The sequence below is a fragment of the Babylonia areolata genome, chromosome 6 (genome assembly GCF_041734735.1).
Source record: "Babylonia areolata isolate BAREFJ2019XMU chromosome 6, ASM4173473v1, whole genome shotgun sequence".
Lineage (NCBI taxonomy): Eukaryota > Metazoa > Mollusca > Gastropoda > Neogastropoda > Buccinidae > Babylonia > Babylonia areolata.
Genome location: NC_134881.1, coordinates 48,616,078 through 48,631,688, shown reverse-complemented (window position 1 = coordinate 48,631,688; position 15,611 = coordinate 48,616,078). Strand labels below are relative to the sequence as shown.

The following is a 15,611-nucleotide window of genomic DNA, read 5'->3' as shown; positions in this document are numbered from 1 at the left end:
CTGTAGGCAGCGACTCGTAGTCTGGCAGTGCACGTGCTGTATCATAAACTTGGGCTACTGGCGGGGGCCGGCGCTGCTGCCGCCATGGTGGCTTAAACACTGAAAAACTCCTTTCCTGTGAATTTTCTTTTGCGTTCTCCACACAGAAGATGTTGTTTAGATAGACACAGTACACACCACAACACCTCACCCACAGACTGTGCTGGTGAACATTGCACTGATGTCTTAGGTATATTACTTTCAGTTTTTTAGTAAAAATGTATGGATCCCTGACGATCGTGGTCTGCCAACATCGGAGACCTGGCCGGAAGTCCCAGGACATGCAAGTGTTAGTGGGTCAACTAAAGGACATGCAGGTGATAATGGATCATTTTTAGGACATGCATGTGTTAGTGAGTTATCTACAGGACATGCAGGTAAAGGTTGTTCATCTACAGTACATGCTGAGTGTGAGTGGGTCATCTACAGGACATGCCAGAGTGCGGGTACAGGACATGCAGGAAAAGGTATTTTATGTACAGGACATGCAGGTGTAAATGGGTCATCTACAGGACATGCAGGAAAGGGTAGGTCATCTACAGGACATGCAGTTGTAAATGGGTCATCAACAAGGCACGCAGAAAAAGGTATGTTATCTACAGGACATGCAGGAAAAAGTAATAATACTTAAAATTTAATTTATAAAGTGCTTTTCAGTTGCGCTGTACAGTGTAAGAATTTGAGATTTAAAACATGCATTTAAACACTAAAATGAAAAACTTACATGCATAACCCTGTACAGCCAGCCAAACAAACACTCAAACACTCATTAATGTTCAAACACACACAATCATCACAGACTACACAACACTCATCTTACATATCTGACATCACAGTACCTAAATATTTAATGCAAATATCATATCACAGTACTTAATCCAAAATCACAATTCTAAAAAAATCCTATTACAATACTTCTCCCAATATCACAAAACAGAACAATCACAAGGTTGTTCATCCGTCAGCACGACAAGGACCATCTTAGTCATCCTGGGGCTGGGATTGTTGGGGTGGGTGTGTGCGCAGATGGTTGGTTTGTCCAGTCTGTGCCCTGAAGATTTTCTGTGGACAGGGGATGGTGGCGGCAGCTGGGGGTTCCAAGGCCCGGGCTTTCCGCGCCTGTCTCCACTGCTCAGCAACAGCTGTCATGGTGGCTTCAAAGATTCAAAGAAATTTAATCCTTTTGCCCCTTTTGGGGTGTGGAGGATACAATGTCAATACATACTTGGTGAATCACAACTTCAGTCCAACGATGTCTCCGAAACGCGCAGAAACGCACACACACGCACGCGCACACACGCATGTGCGCTAATGATAATGATTTGCAACAAAACAAATCAAACTTAAACATACTGACAAGTATATTTTAGATGCAACAAAAGTTACACACCCTTTCCAGGTTATATGAATTTACTTAGATTAAGTTGTGTTTTCTTCCCAGCACTGAATAAATTGCATAAACCAAACATGGACATATGTGATTTATATTTGTGTGGTATCAATTTATTTCGAATTACAGTATTTTTGGGACATTCTAAAACATCCCCATCCAAAGTCATCCCCAACAGTACCGGTATTACAGTCCTTGTAAATTCACACGTCAAGGCACCTTTGAAGATGGCAGAGTGCCTTGCGGACCTGTCCACAGCTGCATGCTCCCTGAAAACTTGGAAAAGTACAGACCTACTTCAAATTTACCTTTTCTATCAAAAAATCTTGAAAGAGTAGTATTATGTCAACTCGTCAGTTATTTGTCATCCAGTGACCTCCTTGAGGTGTTCCAACCTGCATACAGACAAAATCTCAGTTCTTTGTCAGCTCGATCTCACGGCAGTTTTAGGCTCAATAGATCATGATATTCATCTCAACTGTCTTCATCGTACATTTGGAATCTGGCACACCCCTCACTTAATTTCAATCTTATCTTTCCAGCCGCACCCAAGGAGTGTTCATCTCAAGTTCTCATTCCAAATCCAGACCTCTTCCTGTCAGTATGGCGTTCCAGACGGGAGCAACAGCCGAGTGGTTAAAGCGTTGGACTGTCAATCTGAGGGTCCCGGGTTCGAATCACGGTGACGGCGCCTAGTGGGTAAAGGGTGGAGATTTTTACGATCTCCCAGGTCAACATATGTGCAGACCTGCTAGTGCCTGAACCCCCTTCGTGTGTATATGCAAGCAGAAGATCAAATACGCACGTTAAAGATCCTGTAATCCATGTCAGCGTTCGGTGGGTTATGGAAACAAGAACATACCCAGCATGCACACTCCCGAAAACGGAGTATGGCTGCCTACATGGCGGGGTAAAAATGGTCATACACGTAAAAGCCCACTCGTGTGCATACGAGTGAACGCAGAAGAAGAAGAAGAAGAAGTATGGCGTTCCTCAAGGTTCAGTTCTTGGTCCTGTACTGTTAAGTCTGTACACTCAGCCTCTGTCCAACATCATCAGTAAACATCAATGTGATTTTCACAAGTTGACAGATGGCACCCAGCTCACAAAAGCTTCTTGTCCAGGTTCTTTTGTTTTCCATTGCAAAAACACAGAGATGTGCATTGGCACATTGAAGGAGAGGATACTGACCAACAAGCTCAGACTCAATGACACCAAGACAGAAGCTATCCTTGCAGGCTCTAGGTTTGTGCTTAGTCATATTTCAGACCATACCATGACCGTCTGCAATGCTGAGGTCAACTTTTAAAATTCACGAACCTGGGTGCATATTTTGATTCAGTTCTGTCCATGCATGACCATGTCAGTAATGAATGTAAAACTTCCAAATGAGAAAAATCTGTACCATTTGACGGTATCAGTCGGTCAGAACAACCACTCAGCTTGTCTGTTCCTTGATCGTAAGTTGCATGGACTCCTGCAATTCACAACTCACTGGTTTGCCTTCTGATTTGATATCACACCTTCAGATGATCATAAACAATGCTGTCACTGCCAGAGTCATTCTCAAAAAGTAAAAAAAAAGATCATGTTATCCCTCTCTTGCGTCAACTTCATTGGTTGCCCATCCAGTACAGAATTCAGTACAAAATTGGCTTATTGGCTTATAGTCACTTCAAAGGATCCCTTCCATCTTACCTTTCTTCTGTCCTTCATATTTACACCTCTTCCCATTTTCTCGGGTCTTCTGGATAAGAGCTCGTTTGATTCCCCAAAGTATCTTCAAAGACATTTGGTCATAGGACTTTTCAGTATGAAGCACCTTCAGTCTGCAATTCTATTCCTCTGGATCTCCTTCACTTGGATCTCCTTCACTCACTAATTCTGTACTCTTTCACAGTGAAACTTAAAACCAATCTATTTAAAGTGGCTTTTTGATGTGACAAAGTTTAGTTGTTTTTCTGTCTTTGTTTCATTTATTTATTTATTTTATAGTCTGTTCATCTTAGATGATGATATTAGACTGATTTTTTTTCTGTCTTCTCCCACCCTCTACACTCCCCTTGTATGCACCCCTCCACCCCCTGCATTGAAGTTTTCATGTAGTGTGTGTGCTTGCAGGTGGGTGTTTACTGTGTGTGTGTGTGTGGTGTGTGTAGAGCATATTTTGTGTTTTTTATGTGATTATTCATATCTACAATTTGTAGTATTCTGTTTGTGTAATAATAATAATAATGGTATTTATATAACGCTGAATCTTGTGCAGAGACAAATCAAAGCGCTTTCACACCAGTCATTGACACGCATGCATAACTCTAAAACTGGAGAAACTGAAGACAAGGAAGAGGCAGGGAAGGGAGGCTATTTTGGGAAGAGGTGGGTTTTAAGGCCAGACTTGAAAGAGCTGAGTGTGGAGACTTGACGAAACAAAAGAGGAAGTTCATTCCAATTGGAAGGTCCAGAGACAGAAAAAGAACAGCGGCTAACAGTCGAGTGTTTGAATCTGGGTATTCGTAAACAGAGTGGATCCGAAGCTGATCGTAGTGAGCAAGATGGAGTGTAGAGGTGAAGGCAGCCGCAGAGATAGGAAGGGGCAGATTTGTGAATACATCTATAATATAGAGTGCTGATCTTGTACTTTATTCGGTGTGAGACAGGGAGCCATTGGAGATGTTGCAAAAGAGGAGTGATGTGCCCAGATCTTTTCTTTCTGAGGTTGAGTCAGGCAGCAGTTTTGTATGTGCTGAAGGGAGTGAATGGATGAAGCAGGCAAACCAGACAATAGAGAGTTACAGTAGTCAAGGCGAGAGAGAATGAGAGAAACGACAAGTCTAGATGTTGCATCAGTGGACAGATATTTCTGGATGGAACTGATGCTCCGCAGTTGACAGTAGCAGGATTGACATGTCTGACTGATAAATTTTTGTATGGACAGTGTGTTGTCAAGGACAATGCCGAGGTTCCTGACTGACCTGGAAAGAGGGATGGATGTACTGCCAAGTTTGATTGTGTCAGTTGTGATGGAAGACAGTTTTTGTTTAGATCCTATGATCATTGCTTCAGTTTTGTCTGTGTTCAATTGTAACTTATTTAGAGTCATCCAGTTTTGAATGTCCAGGAAGCAGTTGGATATTTCTTGCAAGAGCGACGACAATTTTTCAAGGGTATCACTCTTCTGGAGTTGAGTGTCATCAGCATAAGAATGATGACTGACATTATGGCGGTTGATAATTTCAGCGAGAGGAGCAGTGTACAGTGTGAAGAGCACTGGGCCTAAAACAGATCCCTGTGGGACTCCATATTCAATTTTAACGGGTTCAGATTGGAAATGATCACCAGTGACAGACTGGAATCAATCAGTGGGATAAGATTTGAACCTGTTTAGAACAGTGCCGTTGATACCAAATGTAAAATGAAGACGGGAAAGAAGGATTGAATGGTCTATCATGTCAAAGGCGGCTAACAAGTTGAGAAGACTGAGTCGGACGCTAGCAGTATCTGGATGTGGAGGAGAGTGGTTTCGGTGCTGTGGTCGGCGCGATAGGCAGACTGAAACGGGTGGATGAGATTATTGAAACAAAGGTGGTTGTTGAGCTGCTTCAGGACAGCTTTTTCAAGGAGTTTGGACATGAATGGAAGATTAGAAACTGGTTGATAGTTTTTCAAAATGTTTGCGTCAAGGTTGGGTTTCTTCAGGAGAGGCCGGACGATTGCAGTTTTGAAAATGGATGGAAACGTTCCAGTGAGAAGGGATGAGTTGACAATGTTGGTGATTGTGGGGAGAAGCTGTGAGACACACTGGGAAAAGACCGAGGCTGGTATAGGATCGAGCTCACAGGATTTTATTGTCATTTCTTTCAGGATTTCATGGACTTCTGTTTCAGTCAGTGGATTAAAAGAATGGAGAGGAGTGCCGCTGAATTGAGGATCAGGATGAGCAGGTTGGAAAGACATTTGGTCTAAGATGGTACGAATGTTTTGGACTTTGTCGAAAAAGAAAGAGGAGAAGACATTGGGGAGTTCAGATAAAGTGTAGGCAGAAGGAAGAGGAGTCTTTTTTTGCAGTTCCAAGAAGACTTGACAAGATAGAATAAAGAGATTTGGTGCATGTGGCATCAAGGACTTGAGAAGAAAAGAAGTTTGTCTTTGCTGATGAGATCATATGCCTGACTTTATTTATTTGTTTTTGGAATATTTGATTGTGGACTTGCAGTTTTGTTGATCGCCATCGTCTTTCCAGTTGGCGACATTTGCGTTTTGCAAGTCGAATGTCTTGTGTGAAGCATGGGGTGGAAGGTCTGTCAGGGAGCATGCGGGTAGTGGGGGGTGCATGTTCATCCAGCAGTTGAGAGAGGACAGTTTTGTAATGTGTAGAGACGTCGGTATGGGAAGAAATTTTGGAAAGGCATTCAGCAGCTTGAGAAGAAAAAGTGTTAATGTTGATGGATTTCAGGTTGCGACAAGTAACAGATTTTTTGGTTCTGGTAGGTTTTGTTTTTCACTTCTATTTCCTCATGTTCTGTTGTGTGGTGTAATGCACTGTTGTATATGTATTGGTTTATGTGAGGCTCTTAGATCCCATTATAAGGGACTTTGCACCATATAAATACAATATATAGGTAATATTATTATCTACAAGGCATGCATGAAAAGGCAGGTTATCTGTAGGGCATGCAGGAAAAAGATTCATATCTAACAACAAAAGATTCACATTTTTTCCAAAGTCAAAATAATTTTACATTGAAAGATGTTCAAAACATCTGCTAGTGTGTAAAATATTTGTGTCCATATCTGAGGTCACCAGTCAACACTTGGTCATAGAACACTCGTGAGTAACAAATTACAATACTGTTTTTGACAGCCTTCCAATGCACAGTTTCATGAGTATTATAATGTTATCACACATGCATGATCATTTTCAGCTAAAAGCAGAGCGAGAGAGGCTGTCTGCAGAGCTGGAGACTGAGAAAAAGAAGTTGGAGAGACAACATGAAAGAGAGCTTGAGGAGTTGAAGAGAAAACTGATCTCCCGCAGAGAGGCTTTCAATGAACAGCTTCAGGAACAAGTATGTCAGGTGTCTGTATAAGCTGTGTTTGTGGATGAATGTGTCTATGAATAATCATGTGTTTGTATCCCATATGATAAATGTGTCTTTTGGATGATGGATATGTGAACATGAGATTTACATGAGGAAACAGATAAAATTATCAAGTGAGAAGAACAGACAAGAAAAGAAAGAAACTGATTTGCAGTTATTATCAGTGGCTACCATCTCCAATGTGGAGTCTTTCCAGCCAGATTAAATTCAAGCGAAGAAAGGAGATTGATTTGGAAGAAAACCAAAATGTATGGAAAGAAAGATAAATATTTTGTCCAGACATGCTTAGTTTCTTTCCAGATGAGCCACAGGAGAGGCAGAATTTCATCAGCAGTGAAAGTGAGCTGTGGGTTTTTCATCCTTGAATCATCTGGCTTGCTGTCCATGGTTGTCAGTGACAAAGAAAGCAGAAAGCAGCTATTAAATCAAAACTAGTTTGCTTTGTATCATCTTTTTACATTCTGTTCTGAATCTGGAAGCAGGTGAGAATTCCAAAAGTCTATGCAACAAATACATTTCTTTCTTTTCATGTTCTCACATTATGAGAGAAACAGAGATCTGTTACCCCCTGTGAGTAATTAAAATGAAGCCTTTTTTTTTTTTTTACAACGTGTTCTGCATACACATGGACATCCAAACTTAAAACATTTGACCCGTTCACACAGAGATGATGCCATTTAGTTACACCCGGTTGACACGGTCGATTCAATTTCTCTTTTATGTTCATTCTAGTTTTATAGTTTTAAAGTTGATATGAAAATTGAGTATTTTGTTAAACTAACAACATGTAGAGCCAAGTACAAGTACTTCTAAACGTTCTATGAAGTGAAAAGGACTTCATTTAGAGAAAAGTCAAGACTGGAAATTTTTACGTTTCATCAGTTCAAGGGTATTAACTCTCATGGTTTATTATTTTTAACTGTGAATTCCGACTGATTCTGTGGATATTTTTATGGCAGTTCGGGGCATAATCCAGTAAATGGTGAGGCGTTCACAAATCTTTCTCTGATTAGATATTTAACGGTATCCTTCTCCAACTTTATAGTCACATGTTATCGTGTATTGTCGATTGAATATAGGATTGAACGGGCAGGTCAACAATTTGAAACAAAATGGCATCGTTTGCATTCGCGAAGAATATGAGCACGTGCTTTGAATATGTATAAATATGTGTACGCAATTGATTTTTGCCCATGACCTTCAGGGCTCAGCCAATAGATCTATAAAGTCCACTTGTCCTATTGATTTTAGTATTTTCCAAAAAAAGACCACTTGGGCGAATAAACATAGTGAAAGCCCTGTACACTGAGAGTAAAACACACAAGCTTTTTATGTATTGAGAAGAATTTCAAAGTGTAATGTTTAAGATGAGAAAGATCAGTTTAAAGCAAAATAAATCCCCTAGCATTAATTACACATTAATTTCCCTTTTTTACTATCTGCACCAAAGACATGCAAAATAAATATAACTTCCATGCTTAGCAAAAGAAGTTCCTGTTTGAACAAAAAATGATAAAAATGACTGCTCTTGTTGTTGTGTCAGAATATCACTTGTTGTTGTGTCAGAATATCAGATCAAAGTGCCAAGTTTAGAGAATTAAAAAAAATAATAATAATAACTGTAAATTCAGTTTGCATATAATTTGGCTTCTTTTTTTTAATTTTTTTGTGCCCATCCCAGAGGTGCAATATTGTTTTAAACAATATGACTGGAAAGAACGGAAGTTTTCCTATTTTTATGCCAAATTTGGTGTCAACTGACGAAGTATTTGCAGAGAAAATGGCAGTGTTAAAGTTTACCACAGACACACAGACACAGACACACACACACACACACACACACACACACACACACACACACACACACACACACACACACACACACACACAGAGAGAGAGAGAGAGAGAGAGAGACAACCAAACACTGGGTTAAAACATACTCACTTTGTTAACACAAGTGAGTCAAAAAGGTAAATTTGGAGAGCGCTTTTTAACGCTCGAGGCGCTTTACATTAACAGCGAAAAGTGATACCAAAGAAACAATAATATGGTATGGTGTATAATGCAAAAAGATAACAAGTAACAACATTTCACACACATACACACATACACACACACACACACACACACACACACACACACACACACACAAATGGACGCACGTACACACGCACATATCACATACATGCACACACATAATGCACACATATGCATACACACACACACACAGTCATAGCACAACACATATGAACACACACACACACACACACACACATACAAACACACATACACACACAGAGGAAGCCTCACCCACACACCCTCTGTTTTGGTCTTCATGCATGCGCATCACAATTAAGTAATCAGTGTGGATGGAAAAAGCATGTTCTTAAATGGTGGGAAGGGATAGACCTATCATAGTAATGGGTAAAGAGAGATGTTTTCATACCAGACTCTAAGGACTGACTAAGTTGGAGAGAGTATAATAAAGAGTTTCAGAGCTTAGCTTCTGAAAAAGAAAAGGCTTGTTGGTCATGCTGTTGCTTGTCTAATTAGGAAGCTGAAAGAGCCTGGTGTCAGCACAGGATTGAAGGGTCCTGGAGGGAATGAAATCAAACAGTCAGCTTGACCTCTCCAGGTCTAAAATTGATGATAAAAATGAACAAACATGTATTATCACTTGATATGTTACAAATAAAAACATTCCTGTACTTTGAAGACACTTCACTGGTTGTAAATGAAAATGGTCCTGAAAATGATGAATATGAAAAATATGTCTTGAAAATAAAGAAGATTTTATTATGAAAATGAAGACTACAGTCTTTCTTAATGTTTTCTTGCCTTCTGTCCTTGCCTCTTACCCACTCTACTTTAGGTCATTTTGTCAAAAGCTGATCTTGAAAAAAAAAGGTATTTTCTGACTGTTTCAGTTCATGACCGTTATTTCCATTGAGGAGCAATCTTTCCCATTTGAAGGCTTTTGCCGATACTGATGTTCTTGTCAGATCATGGCTGTTTCTTGCTCTAAACTCTTGGACTTGAACATTTACAACATTTCATCCTCAAGTCATTGTTCCAGAAAATCTAGCAAGAGATCTCTGATCCTTGGAAACCTTTTATGTTCTCTTTGGCAAGATTGAGAAATGGTTTTGATACATGATAAAATCTGCTGGAACAGAAAAGAATTAGGAGACGCTTTCCTGCCCAGCGCATATGTTAGAAGACATTACATCCTAGTTAATCAGTCGCAAAGACCTTGACTTAAACTGCCATGAGGTTGCATGTGCAGTGATGCCGGCCTTGCTCTGATTGAAGTGGTAGTTTATGAATGATTGACTTTTCACCAAAGTTTATTCACACTTGATGTTTGAGCTGATAAAAAATGTACTGGACAACGATCTCACTGATGAAAAGATAATGGGAAATTTTTTTCTCTTCAGCAATAATATAATTGCACTTTCTCAACCTTTATCGGTCTGTGTCCTATGTCAGATGCTGATTTAAACTCCTAGTATGTTATGTATGTTTGAGGGACTGTAGTAAACAAACTTGTTTTCTCTGGAAATAGTTTGTCTGTTGATATTAGATTTGGCTTAAAAGTAAAAAAAACCAGAGTCCTTTCCACACATTCCAGTTATGATAATGCACTCATGGGAAGGGTACGCACAAAAATTGTGAAGAAGCAAATAAGTGTTTCAACAGTCTCTTTTATTGTTAAATTTTTAGTTGGCACTTTTATTGTGCATGTTGACACTTTTTATCTGACAGGTTGACACTTTGATCTTATTTTTATCAATTTCAGTTCTCGTGAGAACTTCTTCTGCTTTGTATGGAAGTTACATTGATGTATTTGTCTTCCAAGAGCAACAAAATTCTGACATGTAATGTATATCAGTCTGTTACCTAACTCCTTTTTTTTTTGCCAAGCAGATCTCATTTATCCAAAATATTAAAAATTTACACAGCATGAGTCTTACACTGCCTGCATTTGTACTTATCATCCTTTTTTTAGTAAATGGAGTTACTTTGCACATTCTTTTTACAATACTATGATGTGTATCACATCAATAGTTCGTGAGAACATATTGAAAGGAGGCCACTGAACTTTTTCTTCTGCTTTGTGCAAAGGCCCCATGACTTGTGCATACTGTTCATGAATGACCAATTTAAAAAAGAGACCTCCTTGCCTTATGGTCTGGGGTTCATTATTGTTAAACTAAATTTGATATATACTATGCATGCATGTGCGATGTGGATTTTTTACTCTTCTACAGAATAAGAGATACTTTTGGTAAAGTTCAGTGATTACTGACCATCTGAAGAGAAGAATTTGCAGTTTTTCACAGATTGTCACATTGAGTAGCCACTTCTTATTTTTAGTGCTGAAGATTTGAACAAGTTTTTACAGTTATTTTAGTAGTGTGCACAGTGACTTGAGTCATGAGAAGATGACATCATAATCAAAATGTTTGGAGTAGGAGAACACTTCTGATCCACCATTCATGGTATTGCCAAAACAACTGGACTTTTCAAGATTGAGAAGGGAGTAACAGATCTTTTCCAAAACACACATGGGTACAATGGCTGGTATTAGCACTACATCAATGGATTCTACAAGTCATACGCACTATCAGTAACATTTCTGTTAATTTCTTTTTTTTTCTACTAACAAGTTGTGCATTTGTAAGAAATGTTACATTTTATTCACTAATAACTAGTAGATAATGAATCGCACTTTTGGAGTCTGCGATCTTGCTCTCTCATGGTTCTGTTCTTTCTGTCTGACCGGTCCAGTGTTGTTTCTGTTTGGGGTCTGTCATCCTCTCTATACACAGCCGATTTCCACCATTGTGAATCATCATTCATTGTCCCACCATTGCTTCACCGATGACAACCAGCTGTATCTGTTGGGACCTCCGTCTCTCCTTCCCTCTCTCATTGACTCTACTCAGGCCTGCATCTCCAATCTGAAGACATGGATGACTGAAAACAAGCTAGAATTAAATGAGGATAAAACTGAAATCATGTATGAGTGTCAAAGAATCGATAGACAGAAATACAAAAAAAAACTTAGCCTTATGAAGAGCACAGGATCAGGAGTCAAGATGGCTGCGGGAAAAAGAGGGTGTTAGTCAGGGATGCACAGGGGAGGTAACCTACTTCGGGAGGTTATCGGCCGTAGCTACTTTCATTTTTTCCACATAGGCGGGTAGTAGTTTGCACAGGACAGGAATCAGACCCCTGCCGGAGTCTGGACTAGTGGGTCACGGTAAGTATGTTACTTAAACGTAATTTTAGGAAGAAAATTTCCTTTATCACCCCACAAAGGCTTTGCCACTCAGTCTCTCTTCCTTACTCAGTTTCCCTCAGTGGCACTGACATTCCTCTTTCCTCTTCTGTCCGCAATCTTGGTGTCATACTCAACCAGTCTCTTTCCTATCAGCAGCATGTTGCAAATCTGTGCAAACTGTGTTACTTTGAAATAGGCAGAATTGCATCCGTTTGTCATCTCCAGACTGAAAATGCAACCAGAACTCTCCTCTGTGTCTTTATGCTGTCCAGCCTGGATTATTGCAATTCCCTGCTTGTCAGATCGCCCAGCTACCTCATTGCTAGGCTTCAGAAAGTCCAGAACCATGCTGCTCATCTAGTCTTTCGTTCCTCTAAATTTGATCACGTCTCTCCTCTCCTTCATGCTTTACACTGGCTCCCAGTACAAGAAAGAATTATTTACAAAGTCATCTCTCTTTGTTTCATGTCCATTGAGGTTTCTGGTCCACAGTATCTTTCTGATCTCATTCATCCTTACATACCCTCACGCCAACTCCGCTTTTCTTCTGACATCCGCATGCTTAGAATCCCCCCTGCTTGAACCTAAAGGAATGGCCTATGCAGTTTTTCATACCAAGCCCCTATTCTTTCAAATCTACTTCCTCAGCCTCTCCGTCACTCATCCTTGCTGCAATCTTTCAGATCCAGTCTGAAGACCTACCTTTTCCTCTCATGAATAATTCTCAACACCTCATCCCTTTCTAGTATACACTAAAATGACTGTTAGTGAGTGAGTGAGTTTTGATAGTATCAGAATTTGTTGGTTGTATTTTTGATTGTGTACTATTCATAATTGTGTGCTATGACTTGTGTGGGTGTGCTTGTGTATATATATTGTGTGTGTGTGTTGGGAGGGGGGGGGGATGAATAATCTTTCATTATGTTTGGTATCTTGTGTTCAGTTTTTTCCTTTTTGGTATTTATGTATGTGTTATATTTGTAAACACCTAGGGCTTATTTTCAAGATTAGGCATAAATGCTCATGATAATAATGATAATTATATGGTTTTTGACTAACTTGTGTAAACAAAGTGAGTCTGTGTTTCAACCTGGTGATCGGTTGTCTGTGTGTGTGTGTGTGTGTCTGTGGTAAACTTTAACATTGCTTGCCATTTTCTCTGCAAATACTTTGTCAGTTGACTCCAAATTTGGCATAAAAACAGGAAAAATTCAGTTCTTTCCAGTCATCTTGTTTAAAACAATATTGCACCTCTGGGATGGGCACAAAAAAATAAAAAAAGAAGCCAGATCATACGCAAACTGAATTTACTGTTATATTTATATTTTTCTTGAAAAGAAGCCAAATTATATGCAAACTGAATTTACTGTTTATATTTTTTTTGTTCTCTAAACTTGGCACTTTGATCTGATATTCTGACACAACAACAAGAGCAGTCATTTTTATCATTTTTTGTTCAAACAGGAACTTCTTTTGCTAAGCATGGAAGTTATATTTATTTTGCATGTCTTTGGTGCGGATAGTAAAAAAGGGAAATTAATCTGTAATTAATGCCAGGGGGCTTAATTTGTTTTAAACTTATCTTTCTCATCTTAAACATTACATTTTGAAATTATACTCAGTACATACAAAGCTTGTGTGTTTTACTCTCAGTGTACAGGGCTTTCACTATGTTCATTCGCCTAAGTGGTCTTTTTTGGAAAATACTAAAATCAGTAGGACAAGTGGACTTTATAGATCTATTGGCTGAGCCCTGAAGGTCATGGGCAAAAATCAATTGCGTACACATATTTATACATATTCAAAGCGCATGCTCATATTCTTCGAGAATGCAAACGATGCCATTTTCTTTCAAATTGTTGACCTGCCCGTTCAATCCTATATTCAATCGACAATACACGATAACATGTGATGGAAAGTTGGAGAAGGAGACCGTCAAATATTTATTTAGAGAAAGATTTGTGAACTCCTCATCACTTACTGGATTATGCCCCAAACTGCCATAAAAATATCCATAGAATCAGTCGGAAATCACAGTTAAAAATAATAAACCATGAGAGTTAATACCCTTGAATTGATGAAACGTAAAAATTTCCAGTCTTGACTTTTCTCAAAATGAAGTCCTTTTTACTTCATATGACGTTTAGAAGTACTTTTAATTGGCTCTACATGTTATTAGTTTAACAAAATACTCAATTTCCATATCAACTTTAAAACTATAAACCTAGAATGAACATGAAAGAGAAATTGAATCGACCGTGTAAACTGGGTGTAAGTAAACTTGTACATCTATCTAGATCCAGAAAAAACGGCTAAATGTTGCAGTGTGATTGCAGCTATAGCCAGGTCTCCTTTACCGCGGACTTAAAAAGAATTTTTGATTGCCCTTAAATATTTTTTGAATGCCCAAGATACACCAGAATAATATGATTTAAACAGCGTTCTCACTGTGAGTACCGCAAGTGATTTATCGCTCTTTAAAAAACCATGTTTAAATGTTATATTTTTGAACATCAGCTAAGGAGCCACGATAGTGTAATGGGTAAGACAGTTTCTTCTCACCCGAACACGCGGGGTTTGAATCTGCCGTTAGGACTTTTTTTCTTTTTCTTTTAACCTGAAGCTTTATAATAACAAATACAGAACATATTTTAACGATTAGATTTTTTTTTAAGTGTTTCACAAGTGAGTCTTGAAGGCCTTGCCTCTCTTGTTTTTAATGAAATGAAATATTTTTCCGACAGATTTTGTTTTATTATGCTGAGTGAAATTGATTGACAGCAACATTCAGAATTTATAATTTGCCTATGTATTCTTTTTCTCACGTGAGCCATGAAGGCTTTGCCACTTGGCAAAAAATGTGCTTGATTGCTCAGACTTCATGCACTAGTAAAACTGCGCTTTCAGTGATAATAAAATAAAATGAAGACAGGGCCCTAGGCAATGGTGTTCTGTGTATGTGGAATCAAAACAGGCACTGCAGAACACCACAGAAGTGACCTGAAACTGTGCAAGATGATCTCTGCTGGTTGTCATCCTGACAGCTTGCTGTTGAAATGTCTTTAATAGGGAACAGCTGGCATGTAAACAGAATGATTATTTTTACTTTTGCCTTTTTGAGAGCTTGATGAGCAGCATGGGAGTAACGCACAAACAGAGGACTTGGAACATGAAATAACAACAAAAGAAATAACAACAAAAGAAATTCAGTTAGACAAGATTTATTAGCATGTCTGTATTGATGCTACAGGAGGACAAAATGCAGGAGAAGAAAGCAGACATGGAGCGGCACATGGCCTATCTGGATAAATCTGTGAAAACTGTGGAATGTCAGGTAATGTACTTTCTTTTTTCTACTGTTTCTAACAGTTATCTTTTCTTTAAAAAAAAAAAAAAAGATAAAAAAACCCAACAATCTGGAATGCAAGAGCAGAAAGTCAGTTCTTCAGTTAATAAATACTTGATAAAGTTAGAGTAATAGATTTTTGAATTTATACACATACATTTTGCTAAAGTTGATACAGAAGTAGTTATGCATCATAATGATTGTTTCAGGAAAAAAAGCTGGAAGAGAGGAGACAGAAGTTTGCAGCAGAAAGAGAGCGACTGGAGAAAGAGCAAGGAGTGAGTAGCAATTACTGGGAGTGTCAGGGCTCCTATTTCCATACAAGAGATTAAACACTGATCTGCCCATTTGCTTTAAATTCTGCATCAGTTTGACATGGTACAGTATATGACACCAAAAGCAGGACTTTGTATTATACTCCATGTTTGGTGATACATACACTTACCATGT

At 38.9% G+C, this 15,611-nt stretch overlaps 1 protein-coding gene across 1 annotated transcript in view; it reads left to right on the top strand.

Annotated features, from left to right (window-relative positions):
* Positions 1–15,611, top strand: part of LOC143283547 (uncharacterized) — a 150,337-nt gene that overhangs the window by 35,198 nt on the left and 99,528 nt on the right. Inside the window, exons 5-7 of the mRNA XM_076589791.1 lie at positions 6,352–6,495; positions 15,066–15,149; positions 15,371–15,439. Coding sequence (XP_076445906.1) covers positions 6,352–6,495; positions 15,066–15,149; positions 15,371–15,439 — 297 coding nt within the window. The remainder of the gene's footprint in view (positions 1–6,351; positions 6,496–15,065; positions 15,150–15,370; positions 15,440–15,611) is intronic.